Source organism: Phalacrocorax aristotelis, chromosome 8 (genome assembly GCF_949628215.1).
Source record: "Phalacrocorax aristotelis chromosome 8, bGulAri2.1, whole genome shotgun sequence".
In the NCBI taxonomy this organism is placed as follows: Eukaryota; Metazoa; Chordata; class Aves; order Suliformes; family Phalacrocoracidae; genus Phalacrocorax; species Phalacrocorax aristotelis.
In genome coordinates, this window is record NC_134283.1 from 18,714,645 (window position 1) to 18,741,265 (window position 26,621).

The window sequence follows — 26,621 nt, forward strand, 5'->3', positions numbered from 1 at the left end:
CCGCAGCACTCCCCCGTATCTTTGGGCTCCTGCTGTCTGTTGGCAAGGAATAGAATCACACATTACTTTAAAGCAACATAATGTTCGGATTGCCCTTCTTTTCTTCAGTGTCAATAGGTCTTGAACTATTAATGCAAATCTTCAAAATGATTCTTTTAAATTTACACTTGTTTTACATTATTTTATAATTAAGTTTCAGTGTTTAAAGAGAAGAAAGGAATGGAAGTTTTTCAAGTGATTAAATATTAATTTTGTTCACATTTAACCCTAATTTACATTAAGGATGTTAACTGAAAGACAGATCTTTTGAATTCAACGTTTTCATTTCCTTCTAGCCTCATTGATGAATAGCTGGATCTTGTCATATGTTCATAAAGGGTGATGGTCCACTGGGATAGAAGGAATAATTGTGCTGTCTTGCACTTTCTAGGATGGCCTATTTGTGATGCTTACTGTTCCCTAAAAAAAACCCCCAAAAAACCCTTTTGTCTAAACTAAAACTGAGATTTGAAACAAAAACTTGTTTCAGACCATTAGAGAGACTGTCCTGATTCTCATATAGCTGATTATTTTTCTTTTATTTCAACAACAAGACTCTCCTTAAAAATTATGACAGTATTATATTTCAGTTAGTTTCCTGTTAAAAGCTTATCTTTTGTTCTTTTGAATGAGACTTTTATAAGCTCTTCCTGCGTAGGTGCTTCTGCTTAAGCCCTAAAAGATTGAACAAACAGACGAGCCTTAAGCACCTCGAAGAACCAACCACTCCTGTATTGTCCTCCTTTGACGTTTTGTATGCAACCGAAATTAAGGCTATAGATGATGAAATATTATGCTTCATTTTATATATTTCATATCCAGATTTCTCTGTTAGATACAAACTGAGAAAGTGATTTGAAGAGACCTGTTTAATCCTAGACAAGCCTTTTGAAGACTGGCAATTTGTCTTGTCTGTCTTAACAGGACTTCAGTGTTTTGGAAATCTAATTTTGAAGGTGTTTTTTTAGATGGTGTATGAAGTGATAACATTGATGATATTACATGTGCTGTATCTATTAGATACAATACTATGAATTTAGGTATATACGAAAATGTTTTGATGCATGCAACTACAACTAGGGGTAAAACCAACCGCTGATCTTTATTTTGATTTGTTTTCAGAGAATTATATTAACTAAAATGCACTCAGTATACTCCTATTAAAAGCTGTATTTCTCACCTGGGAGTTCTGGTAACATGAAATTTATTTCTGTAATTCAAATTGCTTACAGAACCATGAGTAAAAGTACAGTCTTGGTATTGTATAAACTGCTATAGCCTATTCCATGCGTTAAGTGCATGCACTTGCACGAGTACAATCCAAGTTTTGCATACTCTACAGTTAGGCATTTTTGCAAATGATACAGACCGTTGTGCATAGTGTTTAATAAATTATTGAACTTGGAAGAACCTTTGAGAAGTAGGGCCTGCATGTGACTGAGCAGTAGACATGAATAAATGTTATCCTCAAGTGTATCTAGCAGACAGTAATAGATGCTTGATCAGACAATATGAGCACTGAGTGAATGATGGTAATAACATTAAATATTTACATATAGCAAAAGCATCTTGACAGCAGAAAAGAGGCTGTCTCTGCAGTACGGTGGGTAAAACCCAGTGTAATATAGTATGCCTTTCTATAGGACAACTTTCTCTTAATAACTAGCAGCATTTCTCTGCAAGACACATAAAATTAGTTGCTTGGAATTCACAACTACTGTATTTCAGTCTACCTATTTTAGATGATGTTTTAAAGTCTGTGAATCTTTACTGTCATACAAGGCGATCTGCAAGGCTTCGTCAGTATAATCTGGTGGTGATATCACTCTATACCTACTCTAACATAAGAATGATTACTAAGTTCAAGAATAAGAATTGATAATTGGATAATAATCAAATGTCTAATATTAATGTAAAGTACCTTTTGACCTGTATGTTACTAGAAGCTCAGAAACACTCTGCTTTACTTTACCTTAGTTTTACATTGGTTTTTCTGACATAGGAGTTATCTTGAGAACTGTGTCCAAAAGGAAGTTGTACTGTGGCTATACTCAAAAGAGTTCATGAAAGCAAGAAGCAATATCCTTCTTCCTCCTGCCCTCTCCACTAGTGAGCAGTTTCATGGGAGTAAATCCATTTTATTGATGTACAGAGTCCTTGAAGTGCATGATACTTGCTTATGTGCCCTTGTTTTTTTGGTGGTTTTTGTTTTGGTTTGGTTTTTTGTGGAACCTGCAAATTATCATTGTAGAACAGTTGGTATTGCTTGCATTGCACTTTTAAAAATAGGTCACACTTGATTTCCCACATAATTTTAAAAGGAAATTACTGTATTAGCAGCATAGGATAACAACTTAATTTTTATACTGAAGAACAGATTAATTTTGTTAGAGGTTCTTGTGCTTCTTAGTGCATTCCAAATAGCTGTCAGTTATAGGAAAGAAATAAAAGAGAGGTAGCAGTAAATTTAATTTTTTAAAAATACTCTATGAAGCTTGTATTACTATGGTGAACCTGTTTGCATTTAATGATTTAATGATCTAATGATTTAATTCAAACAAATTGATACTGAAAATGAAGCAAAATGGAGGAGTGCTATCAAGCCACTCTTTCGTATATTCATTTTCTTGTAATAGTGAAAGGGAACATAGACCACAATTTTAGAATTTGTTGCTTTAAGTCATCACTGAGGTTGTGTTTTGTTTTGTTTTAATATTTTGTGGCAAAAAGAACTCCTTGGTAGCGGATACTGGAAACTTTGTTTTACGTTTTTGCTTAGAATTCTTCCCCTGCTTATTGTATTTGTTGGAAAGATGCTTAGCCATTTATTTCTTAGAGGTGGCTTCAGCATGGGTAGCCGTTCAGTGTTCGTAAGTAATTAGCATCCTCTAGAATGTGAATGATTCTACATGTGGATTATCTAAGGCATATGGCCAGTTGAGTATTGGTCAGTCAAGCCTTGCTTGAGGTATAAGGGCAAATACATTTTTCTAGCTGTTAAGGAAAGAATTGTAATCCTGTGGAGGAAAGGATTTGTATACTGCAAGGGGGGGAAATGTCATATTCCTGCAAATATGTGAATGACATGTTTTACAAAAGGAAAGTGACAAAAATTTAATGTGATATGTACCTCTCTTGAATAAGTTTTACTTTGAGGTAAAGAGTTTTGCAGGTGATGGCTGTTCTGAGAAGCATTCCTCTGTGGCTGTAAAATTGATGTGGGCTACAGAGCTAGAATGTTGATAGCTTGATGCTGGTGGATGTGAGCAGAGCTGTTTTGAATGGGGATTGAACTGAAGAGAAGCTCGAGTGGACTCATTCCACTGTCTAAAACTTGCCCCATATTCCTTGTTTGCTTCTTGGATATTAAGAATTGGAAATTACGCAGCACTTGACTAGATTCCAGATGCAATCTTAAGTGGAATACCTCTGTCCTTCAGAGGGCTGTGCACCTCAGAATACTTAATAAAAGATACCTAGTTTGGAGTAGAAGACCTAAATGTATTTCTCAAGGCAACTAGTTGTTTGGAATCTTTTTGGATGAAAACTTGTAACATGCTGATCGGGAATTACTCTTTTTAAAATCCTCTTTCTTTCTAACAACTGCTGGCAGATAAAATGAAGTAGTCTTGTGAAAGTAATAAAATATGACAGATTCTTAAAAGCATGGACAAGAATAAATTAGGTGATCATCAAACTTTGGACTTTTTTTTTTTTACTGCTATGGTAAACAGGGAGTTACAGTTGGTTTTTGCTGTGAATACTGCTTTCTTTCTCTTGTGGACTGTACAGTTCCTAACCTGTTATACCATTGTTCAGTGCTTTGTATTGGCACATCTTTTCTGCAGTCTCCTCATTTAAGCTTTCCAAGATGTGATAGCAGTGAAAGTACTTCCTCTGGAGATGGAAGTGTCATTTGAGGAGTCACGAGTAGAATTCTATGACATGTAAGGAACAAGATTATCTTCCTTTTTTTATTTGCTATTTAAAGTAGGGACAATATTGATTCTTGTGACAGGAGTTTAGGTCCTAAGGCAGGGTCTAGATTAAAACATCTAAAGTATATTTGCAGTAGAGGTTTCCAAACTTTGTTACAGTGTGCTGCCCACTGAGAGAAGCTTTTCTCAGTTTGATTTCTAAAGGGCTTTTTAGTCCTGCAGTATCTAGGCACTTTACATCATAACTATTTGTCTAATACAATAGAAGGTTTAATCCACAAGGTTGGCCTTAATCTAATCATCAAGGTGAGAATTTTACCTTGAGAATCTTCTCTACATAATTTCAGTGGTTGTTTGTTTTTTTTTTTTAACGCAGATACATAAACGAAGAAGATTTTGTGTTCATCATACAATCTTCAAGGTCCAGACCCTGTAATACTCGGGATCTGAGCGCATGCAAAACTTTGCTAAAGTCTTATATTTTTATTTCACTGAGTTTGGGGTAGGGAAACTATATTAGACAAACTTCTTCTGCAAGTGTAGTTCTGTTGCAGCCTATATAATATTTTCATGAGTGATGTTTTAAAAGCCATTATTCTTCCTCGTAGTACTACAATGTATTAATATGTTGCTATCCATTTCACGGTGATAAATGTGGGGTTCAGATGCAGAATTTTTAATTTATCCATTTATATGTCAAGTGTCCATAAATAAATAGTGTCCATGTGAAAAATGACTAGTGAACATAAAGACTTCTACTTGCCTTTTCCTGTAAAAATCTTGTGAAATAAAAATGCAGAGACTAATGTCAGGGATTATGTTAGTATCTTTTTTGCAGTCTATGCTTTTAGCTTAATCTAAACATGTACTTTTTTTTTTTCCATTGTTAGACAGTTGTGCTGGTATTGAATACATAATTAATTTCTATTCATCATTATATTTCAGCCTCTTCACAGCTTTTCTTGGGCTAGGGTTCACTGCAAAGTTTAGTCAGTTTATATCCGCCTAAACATTCAACTGCAGTACTAATCAGCAGATGTGCAACAGGGTAGCAGAGACGTTAAATGGCTGTAATCTCCATTGTAGTGATAATAAATATGGTGGCAGAAGTATACAATGTGTCAAAATGCAAACCGGGAATGAATGCAAAGTTTACAGTCTCCGAAACACTTTCCTTAAACTGTGAAAGTACTCTAGATGAAAGTAATATTAATAATAAATAAAGTCCATTCAAACAGGAAAAAAGATAATTTTGAAAATTATGAAGTTTATGGAATATTTTCCATCCATTAATCTAATAAAATATCAAGCTATATAAACCTTCTTGTGTATAGTATAGGCTTCAATATATACTGGGTTTTGTCCTTTTCTGCAAGGCTTTTCTCTTTTTTTGACTGTAAGAGCAGATTGTAATAAAAATGTATGTAACGCTTTATCAGCTATCTAAGGAAGCATATGTTTTAGTTATAAAGAAAGGGGAGGAGTTTGTCTCATCATGACCACTTTTTGTCTGTCTCGGCGAAGAGTGAGGCTGTTCTTCGGTACTGTGCAGACTCCACACTTGATCCAAATTAGCTTTTGAACTTTTCGTGTACTATAAATCTTAAGAGACACTGAAGTTAAAGTGCGCGTCACTAGGTGGCACTGAAACATCGTTATATGCCAAGTGCAGTCTGAGCTCTTCATCTGCACTACTAGAGCTGCCTGGATTTGTAAGTGTCAGGGAAATTGTTTTATTGTGAAAGGGCATAGTTTAATATATTCATCTCCATCCAAGGCAGCCATTTAATGCCCTGAAACATGCCCTCTCACAGCTCTGGCCTGTTGACTATGCTTATTTGGTGTAATAATTAGCAGAATTTCTCACTAACAGCGGTACTTACTAACACCTCACATTTTCCTCTGTGTTTTCGTACGTGATGGATTGTGCATTCTACGAACAAAGTTAAGCAGGTCACAGCCGAAGCCCTGTACAACACACCTATTTTCTGCACAATAATTTTGAATAGATATATATTAACTCCTTTTTAATCCCCGTGGTGTGTAATGCAAACAAATTTGAGCCTTTTTGTAATAGGCTATTGATAACTTGTAAGCACAGAACAGTTAAGATGTCAACATAAAGAACAAAAGAAATTGAACGAGGAGCTACAGAAATTAGAGTACACCGTCTTCTAACAGCGGCATGCTTTAGAAGCCTGTCATAATGCTTTATGAAGTTTGGTACATATCGCTGTACTTTCTTTCAGAAGAACAATTCTCATATGCATGTTAAAGGTGATCTTTCTGCTGTCATGATGTTCAAACAACTACGCTGCTTACTGCTTAGTATGAAAACAGAGGTGGGAAGCCCAAGTTAAACATCTCTTGCTTTTTTTGCACTTTATTAGCTGAAAATGAGTGAGTATGTTGAAAATTGTTGTGACGGAAATAAAAAGAAATGGTCCCTGAATAAATGCTGTGGTAGGGATCCCTGTCATGTTTCTTTCCAAACACAGTGGCAAGGACAGATAGCGTTAAGGGTTCCCAAAATTATTAGGTAAAGGTAGTCTTTTTTTAAACTCCTAAGTAAAGATCTAATGAAATTCCTATATAATGAATTAATTCAAATAACAGTGATGTGAGGCATTTGTCATATGGAAACTCAGCTCTGCATGGAGACCACCAAAGCTTTCTCACTTCTAGTTTAGATGGGAATTGCAGCATATGTAGTGTTAAATGTTGGTCATAAGCTCTTGCAATTGTCTGATATTTAATTTTAAAATCCTCCCTTCTTTTTTTTTTTTTTTTAATCCTACACAGTTAATTCTTTTTTCACCTAGCCCTTCTTGAATTCTGGATACTGCTGAAGCAATTCCATTGTAGAAGGGGAAATAATACAGCATGTTAAGCCAGCAAATAAGAACAAAGGTGGCCCTGGCAGCTTTCTCTTAATGTCATTTCCTTGCCCTCATCCTCCCTGCTGTCACTCAGATGGTTTTAACACAGACATGCATACAATGTGTCAAAAAGAGTGGCCTAGATTTTTGAATTTTAGGTTGAGAGTACCCCAACATATAAAACCACTGTATCAAATTTTAAAATGATTGACTCAAGTCTTTGTAGACATTCTGAGGGAAATGAAATTTATTTATTCTTGTCTTTGACATATGCTCTAAGGAAGCAAGAGAGTTTAGACTTCTAAGGTGACAGCAATATTTTCATTGGGCCAGAGACTTGTCTGCATGACTTCAACAATACTTTTATGATAGTTCAGAATAACCCTTCACCTTGACAAGTTGTACTTCCATAACAGGATTTTTGTGTGTGTGTGTGTGTGTATAATGACTTGTCACTACTGTACTACTTCACAAAGTACAGACGATAGTGATAGCAGTAGGACTATCTAGACGGTTAGGAATGTAAGTGTTTGGGGTGAAAGGACAGGCAAAAGTTTCCCTGAACAAATGTACACAGAAAACTTAAGAAATAATTTTTGTGCATGTCCACTTTAGTTGAGTAGTGCTGCTCTGCAAAATTACACCTGATCATTGCAGGCAAGGGAAAAAGTTAACAACAAATAAGGTCTGTGTATGCAAGTAATAAAAATGAAAATTAGCCTTTGCAAAAGCTAGGATTGCTTTATTAAAACAGCATTATTTGAAAAAGTAACAGTCTCTAAGTTTGCTCAACAAATGTACTTTTCAGGAAACTGTTGATTTGCATTATGAAATTTGCCTTGGTTTGGCACAAAGCAAATGGCTTAACAGATCTACTTCTTTCATAGCAGCTCAGTGCTCTCCTGTATTTTACCTCTTAGTATACCCTAAGCTTATTCTTTAAATTATGCAAAGTCAGTTTAAGAATAAAATGTGAAAGAAAATTCAATAATCCTTCCGTTAGCTGTAGTTCTTTAACCTTATGGTAGTATTGTAAGTGTTCCGAGCACTATGAAATACAGATCCCAAAAAACTCTCGTCTAAGTTTATATGAGCTATGAGGCAGAAGAGAATTTTCAACACCAGTTTTAGGGCTTCAGTAAAATATATTCTTATAGAGGTAGTCCAGGGTCTCCTGACTCACTGACCAGTGGTGACTAGCAAAGTGATGAATCAAAACCAAACTGAGGAATAAGATCCATCAAACTTTCAGTCAGTGTGTCTCTACTGCTTCCAGTTTATTTGGTTAGGCTGTATGTGCAGAACTTCTTAAGGAAATATGGATGATTCATTGCAGTCTGCTGGTCTAAACAGTTTGGGAACCACTATACTAAAATGTATCATTTAGAAAAAAATCCAAAGTTGATATAAAAAAGAATTCCCATGAGGGAGGATTCATCTCACACATTGGTGGTCTGCTCCAATGGTTAATTATCCTTTATTTTAAATTGTGGCCCCTGCTTCTGGTCTGAACTTGCCTAACCTTCTTTCAGACCCTGAATTTTGCTAATCGTTGTCTGCCAACTTAGATGTTAGCTTTCTGTTCCCCGTGGGGCTTATTCCAGAGGCTGTGAACAGAACAATGCCTTCAAACTAAAAAAAATAGACTAACTTTGAATTGTTCACTACATTTGCATCGTTCACTATGAGTTTTTTCTTTAAATAATTTTACCAAACACCCCCCATCTTCTTTCAGCAAACCTCATATAGGATATCCTTCTTGAATTCATATGCCATAACTCAACTGTGTTTCATTATTAGTTATCTTATTATGAAGTTGAGGCAACGACTGCAGTTTATAGGTTTTCTAAGTGAGTGTTGTTATTATCATTTGACCAGTGGTGTAGTGTGTGCAAAATTAGGAAATTATTATGTTATAAATACAAAACCATGTCTGTGCATTTATTACACGGTTACTCTCATAAATTTATAAGATGTTACAAATGGCACTTTTTGTCACTGAATACTCTTGTACCAATATTGATACATACATTAAATTTATGTACATAATGTGATCTGTAATTTTTGTCCTTGAAAATTATTTGTAAAACATGATGCAACTGTATTAACATAATACACCTGTGTAGCTTCAAAAATAACATCTCAATGGTTGTGCTGTTTTGAAAATGCGTTGACAATTTGTGTGACACCAAACTTGCTGTAACCATAACAAATCGGTGATGGCTGCCTTCAAATTGTTTTGGGGAGAGGAGAGGTAATTGCACAAAGCTTCTCCTCAAAGGCTCCTCTAGCATGAGAAATGTTTGAAGGAATATCGGTGTTTATCATGTCCTTGAAAAGGACAAATCACAAAGATTGTAGAGCAGAGGCGGGAAGCAGGGTGCTGCTTCTGCCACTGAATCGCAGGGGACCTAGCATACCCCTTCCTTCTGTCACTTCTGTCTGCAGTGATTTTGTTAATTGTGGCATATACTCTCAAGAATTATCTTGCAAATACCTCCTTGAAAATACATCAGCTGTGTATCTGGTGGAAAGAAAAGTGCTCCTGGGATACATTTCCTTTTATCTTTGAAGCTTTCAACTATCTTCCTGTCTTTTCATTCTGGAGTGAAGAATACAGTTAAACAATCAAATATGAAGTCATGGAAGGCTGTAAAGGTCTTCAAATTTCATGAAGTCGGTGAGTACTTTTATACTTTCATAGTGCTTATTGTGCTAATAAAATCCCTGGAAAATAATTCAGTTCTGTAAAAAATATCAAGAGTCAACAGTTTTGTAATGGCCTGTGATGATGTTCAAATACTATGTAATGGGCATGACAGTTACAGTATGTGAAATTTAATGCTCTAGCTCCTTATTGATCTTCCTTGTAGCTGGTTGCATGGCACAAGCACTTGCACTTAGCACCTGCTCTTCCTGCATTAACACTATCTTCAGCAGAGTTATAAAATGGCTTTAAAAACCACACTTGATGCTAAACTTAAATATTTAAGGCAATACCTATTTTTTTTTCCAAGTATCCATTTTATTTTCACTTTACTTTTTGACTGCTCTTTCTCTCTTTCTTCTGGGTGATGCTTTAACACTTAAAATTCCCTACCCTCCACCCCATTTTTAAGTATCCTTATTACGCATTTGATACTCCTGTGATTACCTATCAGAATATATATAGACCAGAAATCCTGCAAGGCTCAGTATTTTCAGGAAATGATGAAAAGCTGCAAGAAAATTAATTGCCTCTTTGATCTTGCTGGTGGTTCTGAAAAACTGTATTAGTGTGACCTGCTTGTGTGTGTATGTTTGAAAGTTTTTTGCCTACACCTACAGAAGTTATAAGCCTGTTAAAAGGATCTGAATCTGCATCTCAAACTGTATCAGCCCTTGGTTTCATTCTGGAGGTCCTTGATTCATTCGCTGGTTGTTGGTCAATGTGTTTGCTCTTAGTTTGCTACGCTGTCTATATATTATACCCCATTGAAGGTGATATAATTCCATGTTGCAGATACACAATGCTTCCCAAAACATTGTGGTGATTCTTAAGAGTTCTTTCTGTTTCCTTGGGCCATTCAGGGAGAAACAGCACCACGTCAGTCCATAGTATGGACCTCCTAAGTCTACACAGCACTAGTGCCCTACATTCCGGTAATAGACTTCAGTAGAAGTTAGGCAACATCAGTAAACTTCTTAGTGTGGTTAGAACATGAGAGGTCTACAGGCAGCAATGCCAAATGTATCCTTGTTTCAGCATTAACCCTTGTTATAATCTATGGTTTTATTTTTTCTGTTTTTAACCTTTATTGAATATTTTCTCTGTTAAAGGATTGGTGCTTAGTATTTCACAGCTGGTCAATCCCACTTGGTTTCTTGGGACTGTGTATATAGGGGTATATTTGCTACATCATGCAGAATCAATTACTGATGACAGTCACTAAGGCTTCTGTCTGCTGATTCTTTGGAGGTGAGCTGGTTAAGAATGACTTGATTAAGAAATCTAGTTTCTCAGCAACTAATGGCTATTTCTCAGTGAAACTACACAAAGAATGGCATGCGGAAATGTCCCAGTGCCTTTATCTATTCCTTGTGATTCACAAACATGTTGATCTAAAAGTATCCACTGTTTCAAACATTTTCTTAGGTGAATGTAAGCTCTTGTGTCCATATATGTAAGAAGAAAACTGAAGAACTGGAGATCTGATTGAAACTTGGTGATTATTTTCAAAGTTCTCATGTTTGTACTTCTCACCTAATACAGCTGGCCCGTTTACCATCCGGTACCTGCTGGAAGAGGATGTGCAAATGATAGGGGGAACAAGAAATGGATGATGTTGTCTAGATGCTTGCAGTGATGGTAGAGGTTTATTGACAGGTGCACTGAGGAAGCTTAGGTGCGTTTTGTCAGCAAAAAGTGGCTGTGTTTCGAACAATTTATCATTTCACATTTTTATTATGATTACTTAAAGTGCTAATCCATGTGTGACATATCTACGCTCAGCTGCGTAAGAAAATTGCCAGTTCTGTTCCATTAACAGCCACTAGCCAAAGGAACAATGTTCCTGTAGGTTAAAACAACAATTAAGGGGCCCTTAATGTGTCAGGGTGGAGGGGGAGGGGATACTGGTAGCAAAGACATTTTCACACATTGCTAAGCTGCTTTGATGCATAAATTAACTCTTAGTTTAGTTACATTGGGCAAATATCTTGTGCATATGCGTGACTGGTCTGCGTGTGTGTGTGTGAACCAAAATCTGGGCCTGTTGATTTATAAGAAAAGGTAGCAGAGGTTGAAATTAGTAAGTAAAGCCAAGCAGTACCTTTGCAGGAAAGAGTATTGAACAGTCTTTTAGACAGCTGCTCAGTTAACTGGTGTTAGACCTGAGGTCTTTGCATTACAGTACATTGTTCATTATGTAATTTTTTTCATGACCAGATAGCTTAAACTGCATCTTACTTCAGTAACTGCACTGGTTTGTTCAGTGGGAGAGCAAGAAGCACAATGGTTATACTAAATAACCAGCATACTTTATTGTAGTATAGTTAGGAAATGGATTTGTGGTCTATTAAATATTGCTAGAGAGTCATAGATAATTTTGATATGAGTTTATAGAATAATAATAAAGATGCAATTTTTTATCTTCAATATGAAAATGTTTTGGGCATATAGAATTATGGGGGCTGTGGTATGCAAAGTATGATACAGTATGGTCATATGTCTGCCAGTATTTTTGACAGGCTGGATTATAAAAAGAATGTAGCACAGACAAGGCTTTTGGTAAGACTTGAGTGTAATGAAGGGTAACCTGGAAATATAACTTTTTCATGTGAGTAAATGGTGCTGAAAATTGGCCAGTCCTATAAGATCTTTTAATGAGTAGAGTTTTCAGATTATTTTTTTCTTCAAATTATATCTGTAATCTAACATACGTGATAATGGAGAAATAAAAGCTGTAATAGTGCATTTAGAATGTATTTGTTATTATTCTAGGTTCATTTCTGACATAACTGGTTTTAGTGAGCCACTTGAATGATCTTGGTTGCTGTGGAGTTTTAATAGCTAACACTTGGAAAGCCTTGTAGTTTAAACAAATGTCAACTTCAAAATCACATTTCTGCCTTAAGAAACTGTCCCAGATTTGGTGTGTGGGTTTTTTTAGTTGATGTTTTTTGTTTGTTTGGGGTTTGTTTGTTTTTAATGTCTTATTTCTAAAAACATGAAAGAATCTTAGGAGTTACATAAGGTGGTGGAAGTTCCGGTGAAGTGGTTGCTTTTTTTCTGGGTAGGGTCTTAGTGTTGTGTCACAAAGTTGTTCCTATATAAAGTATTTAATCTTCCTCCTTTATAAAGCCATTGAGCTGTCACTTCAGTGTACTAGCCTTTTTCTTCATGCATGACTTGAAAGAAATCCACATTTTATTATAGTTGATTAAAAAAAAAAGGATGAAAGAGAAACACAGGCCCTAATGTACATTCTTATGTGGGGAAAAAGCTAATAGAAAGGAGGGCCTTCTGGAAAACCAAAGGTTTGTGTCTGAACTTGTAATTCAGATCTATCTTTCCTGACAATATTCATTCTCAGAGTGCCTTGCTGTATCTTTGGAAAACAAAAGACCATTGGGAAAAACAGTATTGGAGATGGACATGATACTTTTTTATGCTTTGACTAGAGACCCTCTTTTTAGGAGCGGCCCCAGAAATTTCTGCAAACAGATTGGATTGCATTGAAAACAAAGAGACTTAAGTGTCTGTGATTTACTAATTCTGGTCCTGAGTCAGCGTTCTCAGAAGTGTAAAAACCGCAGCAGGGAGTTGGCAAAACTGTTCAGGATGAAAAAATTGGTCAATGTTTTAAGAACTTCTGGTGAAAGGAGTTAAGGCAGAAGGGCTTTTGTAGGCTTTGAATGGAGATGATGTTTCAAACCTACTATGCCTTTCTTTTGCACTCTCACTTCTAGCAGTATATTGTTCCCTCCTTTAGCCCCAGTGAGATTGTTTCTCACATCTAGACATGAGATAGGTAAAATCCAGTGTAGATAAAATGTTCAGCTTTCTTCTACCTCTTACTTGCTTTAAGATTGCTGGGGATGGAGGGGTATAAAAATGAGGACGGTTTGCAATCTTAGCTTTATAAAAGAAAAAATTAACCATTGACCTGATGATATTAAGGCAACATTAGGTGGGACTTTAGGTCACTGTAACACAAGTCAGGTAGTGAAGCAGAAAACTCAATTATTTTGCAGGGAAGAGTATATGTGAGTACATAGAATTGTTCTGCTGGTTGTGCTCCTTTTCCCTCCGTAGAGCAAGTACCAGCTTGCCCAAAAAGTAGATCAAAGAGTCCAGCCAGTTCTCAGCCCTCTGCAGAGTATTGGAAATGGTCATTCCCTAGTGTGATGTGTATATGAAATACTTGTAAATAATAAATACCTAAGAGCTGTTAAAAGAAACCAGGCAACAGTGAGGTTGCATTTTTTGTTTGAATTGTCATCTTTCATGTATCTCTTCCATAGTGTGATTCATCTTTTGCTTCATTTTGCATAACGCTAATTATAAGGTGAAAGTAAGTAATGGCTGAAGAAAAGGTTGCTTGCATCCCCTCAGAGGTTGGGAACATGCCTGTTAGAAGTTTCAAAATACCGTCTTTTCTGAAAAAGTCTTTAGGTGATAATGAGATGGGCTTTTCCAGAATAGAGAGTAACAGTCATGTTTTTTGGCAGCCTACTAGTTTGAATAAAGTGTATCTTTTCAACTGCTCATCAGAGTGAGTTCTTGTTGTATAAGTAAAAACTAACATCCTTAAATATTTCATAGGCACAGTTGTAGTTGTCCATGTCTTGCACTTGTGTGGCTGACTTCTTACACCCGTATAGGACGCTGTTCCAGGTCCAGAGAGATCCCTTGGTATTGCGAAGCTGACATTTTTTCTGAATTCTTTTCTGAATCTTTTTAGAGATGAATACTACTTGCATTGAATTAAGTCTTCTTGTATGAACAAATGGAATATGTTAAATAAATTCTTCAGTGCTTTTTATGTTAAGTCCTGGGGGAAGAAATCAAACTTCTACTTCTTAATGTTTTCGTTGTTTTTATGTGTTAGGAATTGTTGCAACATTGCAGCCTTAAATCTGTTGTCAGAACTAATTTTGGTATTTCAATGTGATTTCAATAAAATTAGTTTTGATAATACATTATTTCAGCCAAGACAGTGGTCTGCAAATTGGACAATGACTGTTGTCTTCTGACTTGTTTGATGGTGAAACTAAGTGGGAATTCTGTGTTTGAAATACTAAGGCCTTCAGAGCCTAGATATTGAACTTTTGTCTTACAATTAAGAGAGAAACAAAACCTTTTATGAATAGTGTTGACATCCTTCAGGGGAATATGTCAGCTGTAGAAATTTTTACACTGTCATGCTTCTTGGACAGAAAAGGTAATTAAGTCTCATCTTTCCTTCATACCACTTAATTTGAAAATAACAAACGATGGTAACGTAACTGCATTTTGGCCTGCAACTTTGATCTGTATTAGTTGTGTTTCTATTACTTCTCCTGCTCTGTAACATACAACATGTTACTTTTATTGCCATGAAGAAACTTGGGGGCGCGGAGGGTATGTATAGTGATTGAGAGATTCCAATTATTACTATTCCAGTTGCTGAATTTTAGTTAGCAGTTATCAGAGTCAGATATAGTAGATCCATTAATACTCATGGCAGCCGATGCATGATGACATTATAGGGATGTTGCGCGTAAGATTGTTTTTCACATGTTGGTATTGCTAATGTATATATAAAAATCATGTTGGTTTCTAAAGTGTAAGAAACATAATACTGGTACCTGAATCAACTGTTACACTGTTAATAATTTTTAAAATATAAAAATCAGATTTAGAAAAATGCTTTTTAAGATGCCTTGTACCTTTAAAGGAAAGGCAAGATTATTTTTTTTTATTGAGGGGTTTATGTGTTGGAAAAGCCTATAAGCGATGCTTATGTACCAGTGCTTAGACTTAGATATCAGCCAGCTGGTATTGCCAGATCTTCAGTTTTTCTCTGTTTTTACTTTTTTTGAGGTATTTGTGAGTAGCTTGATGTTTTTGACATCTGTGTGACAGCCTCTTGCATAAGAGGTGAGCAGCACGTTATACCACCCAGCTGTGTGAATTAGTCTGTACATCAAGCTGAAGAGCGGCACTTAGCCAGATCTGACAATCAAATGTGAACTAGTACTACCTATACGCAACAGTGCATTTTAATGTTGTGTGCTTTTTGCCAAGAGGCTGGTATTTGACAAAGAAATTGTCAGAATCTCTCTTTTTCCCACCTCTTTTTTTTTTTTTTTTTTTCTCCCCACAGATGTGAGTCTATGTTGAAATATAGGAATTTTTTTTCTACTGTCTAATATGGTTTATCTTGCAGACAACAAAGCCAATCTGATGTTTTCAGTGGTTTCATGTAATAAAATTGTAACAAGCTTTTTGTAGTAGAAAAGTATTATTGTTTTAGAATATGCAGCAAATTAGCATGTCAGTTTCTGTGAACTTAATCTAAAGTTATGTATGCTCGGTTTCACCAATGTCTTCATGTCAACATACCAACAGCCTGTTCCCAAAGAAAATTAAAGCCCTAGAGAAATGACATTGCTAGTTCATAAATCTCACTGCTGCTCTTTTCAGTCTGGATAAGAGTAGGTGCTCAGCAGAATGTGAGTGTGGAGATGAGTAAGTGAGAGTTACCTGGTTTTATTTTAGTTTGACTGATCTCATAGCTATTAACCTTAAAATTTTCTACACTTCCTCATGATTTTAAGCCTCTGTCATCTTCTTTGATGCTTAAATTTGAATAAATGTAATTCACTGTCACAGAATAAAATAAACAGTACCACTCTTTGTAGTTCAGCTTTCCTTGTTTATGTGTTTGCTATAAACCAGGAGTTAGTTGTTACATGTAGTATTTCTTTCTTCATTTTTTTGAATAGGATTGCCAGAATAGGGGAGATCTGTTTTGACCTGTATATGCAACCCAAAAAGATTGTGAAAGAGGAATTTAAAAGAAAAAAAAATGTTTTTTTTTAAACGATGAATTATCTTGTCTATGGAATAATAAATTTGCATTGACATCTGGGTGATGAAATATGTAGTTGTTCCCATATAACTTGGTTTTACGAACAGGTTAGTTATAACCTTTTTAAATTTAATCTGTGTTTTTCTTTGTAGTACACCCTTATAATTCTTTTTAAAACTGTATTCCATTTCCATCTAGTGTTGCTCCTACAACGTGAAAGTATTGACCAAGCTGCAACTACAATTATTTCTTGTGATAGTGTTTAAGTAGTTGAAAATATTGCAATAAAAATTAGAATTTGAATCCATTTATCTGAAATATTCAAACATTATGGCAGATGTTGTTTTATGATCTTTGAGTTGCATTTTTATTAGTTAATATTTTTTAATGATCCAAGTTTGTAAAGAAACCATCATTGCAAGCTATAAGAAAGAAGGAATAAAGGAAACAGCGTATTAATTTTCTAGTCCAATACTTCCACTGTGACAATTTTTACACTGTTGTTAATCTGTACTTATGTTGAGTTACTATTGAGTTAGGCTGCGGGTAGATAAATGTGGATGGATTTGTCATGGATTGGGATTGTTTGATTCCAAAAATCTGATGGGATATTTCAAGCTTCTCTTGGACTTTCTAAATCTTTAGCTGCACAATTAATTGTGTAATGCATACAAAAATTTATATTTTTATGAATAAAACTCTGGAAAATGCAGCTTGCAGAAAAGCCGGGTTTTATCTTAGCAATTTCCTAATGATCATGTTGACTAAGCATTGGTGGAGATATTCTCAGGCTAAAACAGGAGTAAGAGGGAGTTAAAAGAAAAAGGGGGACAGAGAAAACCTACTTTTCACAGTCAGCTGGTTCTTGGCGCACTCCCAACATCAAAGCAGATTTGTGGCAGTCTGCTGGAATGGTAGGTCTTGAGTATGGCACTTTAAATATTGTCAGGTTGTAGGGGCTTTGGTGTGCAGTAGATGATATCATCTTTTTCCTTCATACACCCATTTCAGGAAACATTCTGGAGTTTGCCCGACATTGAGGCTCATTGTTTTAATGAAGTATATTATTGAGTCATTTAATGGAATATGAGCTTTGTACCCATTGGATCCACAAACTGAAGTAGAAAATAAAATGAAAAAGAAATAAGTAATTAGTATCAAGGTACAAAGTAGGTAGAGTTCTGAAGAGCATTAGACCAAGATGGATTTTCATCAGTGTAATGAGGACTGATTATCTAAAAAAGAATTTAGGAGGAAAAATACTCACGTGCTCTGAAACTACCTCACCTAAATTGCTGCTTTGTAAGTGGAAAAGCTCCACTGATTTTTTTGCATCCATTTTTCCTTATTTAATTTTCTAGAATGGAAGGTAGTAAGAGAAACAATTGTACATGTTCATGTCTTTTTAATACAACTAGTTTTATACTTGGCTGTTTTTACCTTGGTTTTTAATCTAATTTTCTGTTTCAATTTTACCCCTCCAAAACAGAAAAAAAAGCTTCTTGAAGAACTTGGACAGAATAGACTTCCATATTTGACACCAGCTGATGATGATTTCCATCAATTGGTAATGTATTTCTTTTAACTGTACTTGTTTTAAACTAAAATGGCTGTTTGCACTGAACAACAAATGAATGTTTCTTCAAAGAGACACTGTTAAATCTGACGTGAAAAATGTGTCCTGATGGCTCATAATGTACTATCAGGTGGTAAATAAGACAAAAGGCAAAATAAGATCTCTAGAATTGGGATATTCAAGAAGGAAAACTTTGGGAACTTCATTTATTTTTAGGATTTTGCGTCGAGTATCAGTACCTGAGTACCAGGTAATGCATGTAACAATGAATCAGAGTTTCTTATGTTTTGCTAAAATAAAATACATGTCACCATTCTTTTAAGGTTTTGCCTTTTTTTTTTCTGGAGTTGTAAAGAGAACTATTCTTTATAGCTCAAGTTTGGCAAAATGGGGAAAATATTAACATAGAGATTTGAAAATTTTTTTGCCTTAATTCTACTTTCAAACAATAAGTAACCCGTAAGACTTTGCTTACAAAATGGACTGTGGAAACTGGAATGTATGCCTCAAATGAAGCCAAATAAAAGTAAAAACAGGCACAGTAGCCACATGAGTAGTAAGCCAAATGAGTGTATGGAAGAGTATAATGAAATTAATAGAATATTCTGCATGTATCTTGGATCTTTCTAGGTCAGCTACAAAACATATGTCAAGAATCATAGGTTCAGTCACATCAAATCAGAACACAGTAAGATGAAGAGCGTGAGAAAGAATCTCATAGTTTGAACAGTTACAGCAAGCATGCTTACATTACAGACATGTCACCTTTTTTGTATTGACGTATGGCTCAAAGATGTATATGGTGGCATAAAAATAGGTCTGACTCTTCCCTTGCAAGGATGAGTTTCTTGCAGGATTCTAAGGCCAAGAAAACTTTAGCACACACCATGCTATAGAAGAGGGAAGATACACTTATGGGCCATTTACTGGACTGTGACTCAGAAGCATGAAGTCAAAGTCCAGTTTTGCCATGGAATTACAACTGTGATATTGGGTTGTAGAATACTTAGGCAAAGCATGTTTTTCTCTGTGTTCTTACAGTGCTGAACATAGCGGAAGTAAGCTTCTCATTGGGACCTTTGACAGCTGTAAGGGTAATAATATGAAAACACAACTTGCTGATAACCATAAAAGCACTTCTGTGGGTAAGGGCAAGGAGAAGTGCAGAAGAGCTGGAAAAGTGTAGAAGAGCTGATTTTTTTTTTCTTTACAAAAAAACCCCTAACCCCAAGCGCATCCTTTTTGGTCTTAAACTGATGTTCAAGAAGCAGCTCTTCCTCCTTTCGAGTCCGAGGCAGCTTACTGTTTTCTCCTTCCTAGTCCTGTTACACAGAATACACAGTCTCATATAGGTTGGAAAAGACCTTTAAGATCATCGAGTCCAACCATAAACCTAACACTGCCAGTTCACCACTAAGCCATGTCCCTCCTGTTTGTTCTGTTCTTTTATATCTGTTGTTGCCAAGAGCTCCTGTGCCCAGCATCTTTTTCTTTTTTCCATCTTTGTAAATCCAGTCTTGTGGAGCTGATGTGAAAAGAAGGTGGAGCCAGAGTTGCCGAAGAAGCATGTCATTTGCTCAGTATCAGTAACCAATAAATATAGAAGGCAGTGGGAACAAGATAAACAATGAAATCGGGCCTGTTCAAGCCTTAATAGAGTTTAGATACGTTCTTTTTGCATCATATAGAATTATACTTTTTGCGTACTTTTTCTGTGCATGCTTGGTATTTTTAAGTATATGTGATAATCATAAGCATCACGAGGGCCTTTTAATTTCTTATGATGGTTATGAAATGTTACTTTAATCACAGCTGTAAGTATTACAAGTTCCATGATTCTTAAATGTACTACAGATGGAGAGGAAAATATGGGTGAGAGCTTGAGGACAACAAATTGGCAAAATAAAATATCACATACAGTTTAGTTGTATAGTCTCTCTTTCCTGGAGGGACCTGCCTTACTCCATTAAGGATCTACCCCTTATAAAGAAGTATTCTTTGAACATGTTGGAAAGGTTAGGTAGGATGCAAGTAAAACAGTATCCTATCAGGTATGGAAATGTATAGTTTTAACTAAGAAATTCCATCACAAGCAAAACTTCCCTAACATCCTCTTTCAATATGTCTTGCCTGATGAAGCATTTTAGAAATGGGCTCCAAACCATAGGCTGAAACAGGGTAATGTTTAAAGCCAGTTATGAACAAGAAGGTCTGTTAACAAGGCAATTCAGAACTGTCTGAAGTACAAACTGTCATCTCACTATTTCAGTGGCAGTTTGCTTATCAAGGGTCCGTACTGTTGATTTCTAACTTTGGTCTATGACTTGAGTCATGCTGTAGGGTGACTCTGTCTTGAGTACTACCAGTACAAGTGAAAGAATGTGTATATTTAAAATCACATGTGTGATATTCATATGAAGAATTGAGCATAATATGTGCTTTTTTTTTTAGTCCCCTAGTTGCCAGTAATGTACCTGCTTCTTTCAGAGTGAACAGGGACTTGACCTTTAATACTTGCTGTCAGAGTTACAACACAGAGTATATGATTATCTCCCCTTCCCCATCCCCCCAAAACAACAAGGTGTCCAGTGTGAACCCAGCATTCACCCTGTATTCTGATGCCTTAATGCTTTCCTTGTGTAGGACGTAGCACAATGATTGGAGATTTAAAGACGACCAAACTGTTTTCATGTGATGTGTCGGAAATGTGTTTCTACGTCCTGATTTCTTCTGAGATGTCAGTGTGGGGTTTTGTTAAAGTGGAATCCTATTCTGTGTAAAACTGAATAATAAAATAGTTCTTAAGCATGTAGTCTTAAAACACAACCCAAAGGTAACATGCCTCTGATTTGGCTGGCAATGAAATTGGGAAGACCTTACCTCTGCAGTTTCAAGGGGGGAACCTTTGTAAAATATGTGTGCTTTCTTTCTAGTGCGTTTTTCAGGCATTTAGTTGCTTTATGTGGTATTATTTCCCTCCTCCTGTTTGTAATAGTTGTTTAGAATTTTATGTGTGCGACTCGTGTCAGAAATTCAGTATATTAAAAGTCATTATTATTTCATATTTTTAAATAATTTAAAGTATGCCATAATAGCATATGTAATTTGATAATTGGTTAATCTGACCTGAGTATGTCCAATATACAGAATTGTTTAAAGAAATACTGGGATACTGCTATAGAACTGTTAGTGCTCTTTCTTTTATACATATAATTTGCATAATGAAACAAATCATGCAGTAATAATCTTAACATGTAACAACATATAACGTTCTGTAATTATTAAGTATGATTATGAAAGAATCTTATTATTTGCTTCAACCTATACCCACACATCTAACGGTAGCCCGTAGCTGTAAATCCTTAAAATTTGCAGTTACTGATTTCAGTAGTTGTTCTTTATAAGGATTTTTTCGCTGTACTGTTCAAAGGCTACAGATGCAAAGCAGCAATTGTAACAAAGGGGACGGTTCAAGACCTCTAAGGAAATTGTTTCAGGCTTTTGGCAAGCTCAGGCGAATTGTGTTTATCATGTTTATATTCAGTTCTTTTAACGAAAGCTGGGATGCAGTGTTCTGTGCTGGGGACTGTAGAGGGACATTCAGGTAGATATCTGGAACTATTTTCAAGCTTTGATATTTAAAGTATAGTGTGTAAATACAATTGTCAGAAATTATTGCTATCTGTGCATACTGTCATGTAATATTTTTTTCTTCTCTCTAGGAAGCTAGTTCTTGGAAGCCGTAAGAATGTGTAAAGAAGGGGAGTTAGCTTCACTATAAAAATTCACGAGAAATGGTGGCAAGGTTTATGGATAAACTATGATATATTATGTGTAATCATTATTTTTAAAATAGGCTTCCTTTTATATTCCCCTTTTTAATAGAAACAAATGATCCTATGAAGTCACCTCTTCAGTGTCGTACGATAGCAACGTGTTACGATGCCAAAGTCTAACTGGTTTTGTGCAGTAGAAACTGTGGATACTGAATTACTGCCTGGTTTGTATTTTTTAAAGGCACCTTTTCCAGACTTCAGAATTAATTTCCTTAAAGGCAGGTTCAAATCTGACTTGGAAGTAGACAGTACTAGTAAAGTGGTTTTGAGTTGTACCAGCAGGAGCCCACAGATGGATTGTAGGTCAGGGTGATGCTTTTGTGCTGGTGGCTTTTGTTTTTAAAAAGTACTTTGAACATAAGCTATTACATTAATAAAAGTTTTGATAGATCAGTTCTGTGCATCCATGTGCTCTTGCCCCCTTGCCTTGCATTCTGATTTCAGTTTACCTTTTTTCCCACAACACCATCAGTATCTACCTTTTCCCCAGACTAGTCACTAACTTCTGGACAAAAGGAAATAGGTGTAGCAAGTAGGCCGGAGCTTCACACATGCTAATTGACACTTGATAGGCTCACATTACAGCCTTTCCCTTGCTAAGGGCACTAATCTGAATCTGCATCTTTTATCTATCTATTAATTTATTGAAATACATAGGAACTTAGTGTATTTAAGAACTTATTCTCTAGCCTTTGTTCAGTTTGCCAAACAGTCTCAGAAGTAGTTAAAGCAGATTTACAGGCAACCAATAAAAGGTGTGATTACATGATACCCCCTTCCTTAGAAAACCAGATTAACAAAATAAAATTACCCAAGCCTTCCTGGAGTGGGAAGCAGTATTTTACATACAAAGCAAGATACTGGTGATTAGGAGCATCATACCTTGCTGGGGAGTTGTTGCTTCCACAAACTGCTGGATTCTGAACTCCAGCTGATACAAGAGCAGGTGTGGTGGGGAGATGGGGAGGAAAATGGGTTTGGAAAGCTTTTATCTGAAAGTGAAACTTTTATATAAAATAGGAGAGCTAATCAGCATGCATTGAGGAATGTGAAAACAGAAAGGACCAGTATGTCAAGGCCTATTTTGAAGATAGAGGTGCACTGTACCAGAATATTGGCCTTTTTTGAAAATTTACATTTTCTTTTTGTTATTTTTGCCCTAAAATTGTTGTTCTGTGAAACTCTTTTGGACTATCATGTTGCCCTGTAGAAGTCTGTACATCGGAATGAGACAGAACGATCTTTGCAACCACTGCGAAAAGAGGAGTCACTTTGTTACTTTACAATATTCCATTGTTTGTATACTTAAAGGTAGCATTATTTACAGATTCATTGAGGAGCTTATATGTTCTATTGATTCCTTCCAGGATCCTCAAATTTATTTATTTATTTAGAGGTCTGCCCTGATGATACTCTTTGGTTACAGGCCACTGGTATGTACATATCCTCAGTTTGTGTGATATATTGGAGTATGAAAATAAAGTAACAAATAATGGCATCTATTTCTTCACCACATTCTAAACTCATGCTTGACAACTTGTCAACTTAGCCTTGTCTGTTCTTGAATATAGGAAATACTTTGGTGTCTGTATAAAGAATAATTATTTTGCCTTTTTTTTTTTGTTTGGTTGGGTTTTTTGTGTATTTTCTGTTGTTTTGTTTGTTTGTGTGTTTTTTCCTTTAGTGGAAGACCAAATATTCCAAGCTGGTTTTTAGAAAATCTGATGCAGTACCTGAAGAACTCCATCAAATGGTACAAGAAGGCTTTCTGACCTTGCTGAAACACGATTGTTTCTTTCAAGATCTTGTAAGGATCAAAGGAAAAGACTTTCTTACCCCAGTGTCTCGTATATTAATTGGAAACCCAGGATGCACTTACAAGTACTTGAACACAAGATTATTTACAGTTCCTTGGCCTACTGAAGGTTATGATATAAAATATTCCAGTCCTCAAATACACGATGCTTGTAAAGCATTAATCAGACTTAATGACTACTTGCATGTTGAAGCAGTCAAAGCATTGCAAGGACAAAACTTGTCTGAGACCAAAGAAATTAAAGATACTACTGTAATAGATAGGGAGCAAAGTTTTGCTACTTCTCTTACAGCAAAAGAGTCTGTTTCAAAAGATCAAAGCAGTTGTTGTGTACCAGAGGATAACTACAGAAGTCTAAAGAGCAGAACATCTTATAACTTGACTTTATTAAATTATATGGATCCACTACAAATGCTGTACTTGAAACAAGAACCTTATTTTGGAATGGGGAATATGGCAGTGAGCTGGCACCATGATGAGAATCTGGCTGAAAGGTCAACAGTTGCTGTGTACAGTTACAGCTGTGAAGGTGAGTGATTGGAGGTATGAGTTGACTAGTGATATAAATATCTTAAATCCCTGAAGCTCTTTTATTTTTCCTGTGTGTGGGTACATAAGCACACCTGCATGCTAGTATAGATTTGTCACGTGCTTCTGAATACATTGTGGTACTTTTTGTATTTAAGCCCTATCTTTATTTCTACTAAAACATCTACAAAATATACCTGTGTTTACTGCAGCTGGCTTATCAGTCATTCTCTACATAGATTTAAAAATCAGTGTGATTAACTTCCTGACTGAGAGCCAGGAAATCAAAATATGTCAGATACCTTTTTCAGGTTAACGCATGTGTATATTTTCTATCCTGTAAGATATTTCATTGTAGTTGAGAACACCATCTTTATTGTGTTATTGTCATATACAGACTTGCTTCTGCTTTATACTGATTTTACTACCCTATTTTGGGAAGATCATTTTATGTTGGTTTTGTTTAAAAGTATTAGTGTATTTACTTGGCAGTGTATGCATTTTGTCTAGGCATGCTGTAGTGCTAATGCACATTTTGCGGAGGATTTTCCAATGTTTCCGTAGTTCAGAAAGGTGGAAGTTTTCCATTAAATGACCTGTTGTCTGACAGGCTTTGCAGACTCTTAATTATTTAAAAACCATTTAAATGCAGTTGGGGGGAATATGTAGTTGAAGAGTCAGTAAATAATTTCATTTTTAGTTTAAAGTACCTTTCTCATCTTTATTTAAAAACAGACATGAAGCTTTTTTTGGTTGTTTTTTTTTTTTCCTAACAATTTTTGAACAAAGCCCTGGTTTTTTTTTAACGGCTTCCAGTTTTGCAAAGACAAGATTTGAATTTAGACACTTGAGCAAATGCTCCTTCCTGTCTCATAATTCACATCTGATTTTTGGTCCTTCCAAAAATCCTTTGATGTTTGCTTGAGAACATGGGAAGAATTTGCATTGACTTCAGTATGTTTTGGCTAAAGACCATGATGTAAAAGTAATAGCTTATACTTCCACGTGCATTCTGTTGTTGGTTTTGTTATTAGTTTTGAAACTATGGGTCACTTTGTTATTTAACATTCAGCTGAAGTCCTGGACGTAAAACATCAGCTGGCTTAGCAAGCTGAATAGAAGACATTCCCTGACCAGTGTAATTTGTTCATGAACTTTTTTCTGTCTTATTTGCTGAAGATGTTGACATTTTATGTCCAGTAAATGTATTTTTTTTCCATAGTAATGTAGGTAATTTAAAATGTTACTGAAAAAAATACTTAAAGAAGCATAAATATGAACTTGTAATAATAGCATGTGTGAGGATTTATTGTGATATGCTTAAAAGCTTTCTACTTTAACATAAAACTTGCTTGTGGAGGGGAAAAAATGAGTCCCTTTAAGTTCAGAGGGCTATAAATTAACAAGAAAGCAAGCTACTATGTTTATTCATACCTCATCACTTGATTTAGTTCCTTCAAGTTCAGCAAGTTACGTAAAAAATATGCTGTTTTTAAACTGCTGCAAATTCTATGCAAGACTTGATTGATGAGGGTAGAAAGAAATATTTGATATATTTATACCAGAAGTTATTTTGATATCGATATGTAATTAATGTTTTTGCCACATACAAGATTTTTTCATAAGTACACTTAAAAGTACATATTTTTTTCCTGAGGGATTTAAAAATAGACATGAAAGCTTAAAAAAGCTAAGAGCTTTCCAGTGAATAAATTGATCACTCTATAGTTTACATTTACAAAAATTATTTTTAAAATACTACTTCAAATTTTTTGTATTTTTGCTATGGTTCCAAAAGTTTCTGATCAAATTGAAATTTGATTGTATCTTGGCGGGGGGGAACCTCTTGGCAGGAGGTGGCGGTATTAAAACCCCAGTGTAGCTGGAAATAGTGTAAAAGACAGTTTTTTGGGAAGAAAATTATTTACGAAGTCAGATGTAAATCCAAAAAAGTTTGAATTCCTTTTGATAGATCTTGAGCATGGCTTAAGTTGGTTTCATGAACTGTAGAGGGAATTTAGGGTGCTCAGCGTTGCTCCCAAGCACCATGAGGCCATGTCCTGTAGTATACCTTTATGTGAAAACAGTTCACTCACATCTGCCTGTATGCAAGTTGTGGTGGTTGTTGTATATCCCTAAAGTGAAGCTGTATTTATAGTTGGCCTACTTATTCATAAATTGGAGGGAATTGAACCTATTTATAGTTTATGAAGATGGCATTGTAATTAAAGTGACAGTGAATACTTTTGTGTGTTCAAGTTTTCTACCTAGCACATCCAAAAGGAGTAATGGGTCTACTTGATTTTAGAGAAATAAATAGGTTGTCTTTTGCTCTTCTGATTTGCTGTTTATAGCTTTCAAATGCTGGTGGTTATTAACATATCAGTGCTTATAATATTATTCTTTCCAGTTCCATGTCACTGCAATGTATTGGTGGTTGCTGCAGTTCACA

At 35.6% G+C, this 26,621-nt stretch overlaps 1 protein-coding gene across 6 annotated transcripts in view; it reads left to right on the forward strand.

Moving 5' to 3' along the window:
• FTO (FTO alpha-ketoglutarate dependent dioxygenase) overlaps positions 1-26,621 on the forward strand; it is a 250,253-nt gene that overhangs the window by 27,992 nt on the left and 195,640 nt on the right. For 2 of the 6 annotated variants that reach the window (XR_012662053.1, XM_075101621.1), the window contains exons 2-3: positions 17,903-17,980; positions 23,510-24,170. Coding sequence is in view for 5 of the 6 variants with exons in the window: in XM_075101621.1 (XP_074957722.1) it covers positions 17,903-17,980; positions 23,510-24,170 (739 nt within the window). In the remaining variant the exon portion in view is untranslated. Of the gene's footprint in view, positions 1-2,061; positions 2,149-10,764; positions 10,815-17,902; positions 17,981-21,054; positions 23,259-23,509; positions 24,171-26,621 lie in introns of those variants that run through there. The other 4 variants (XM_075101623.1, XM_075101624.1, XM_075101622.1 and 1 more) reach the window with 4 other exon arrangements.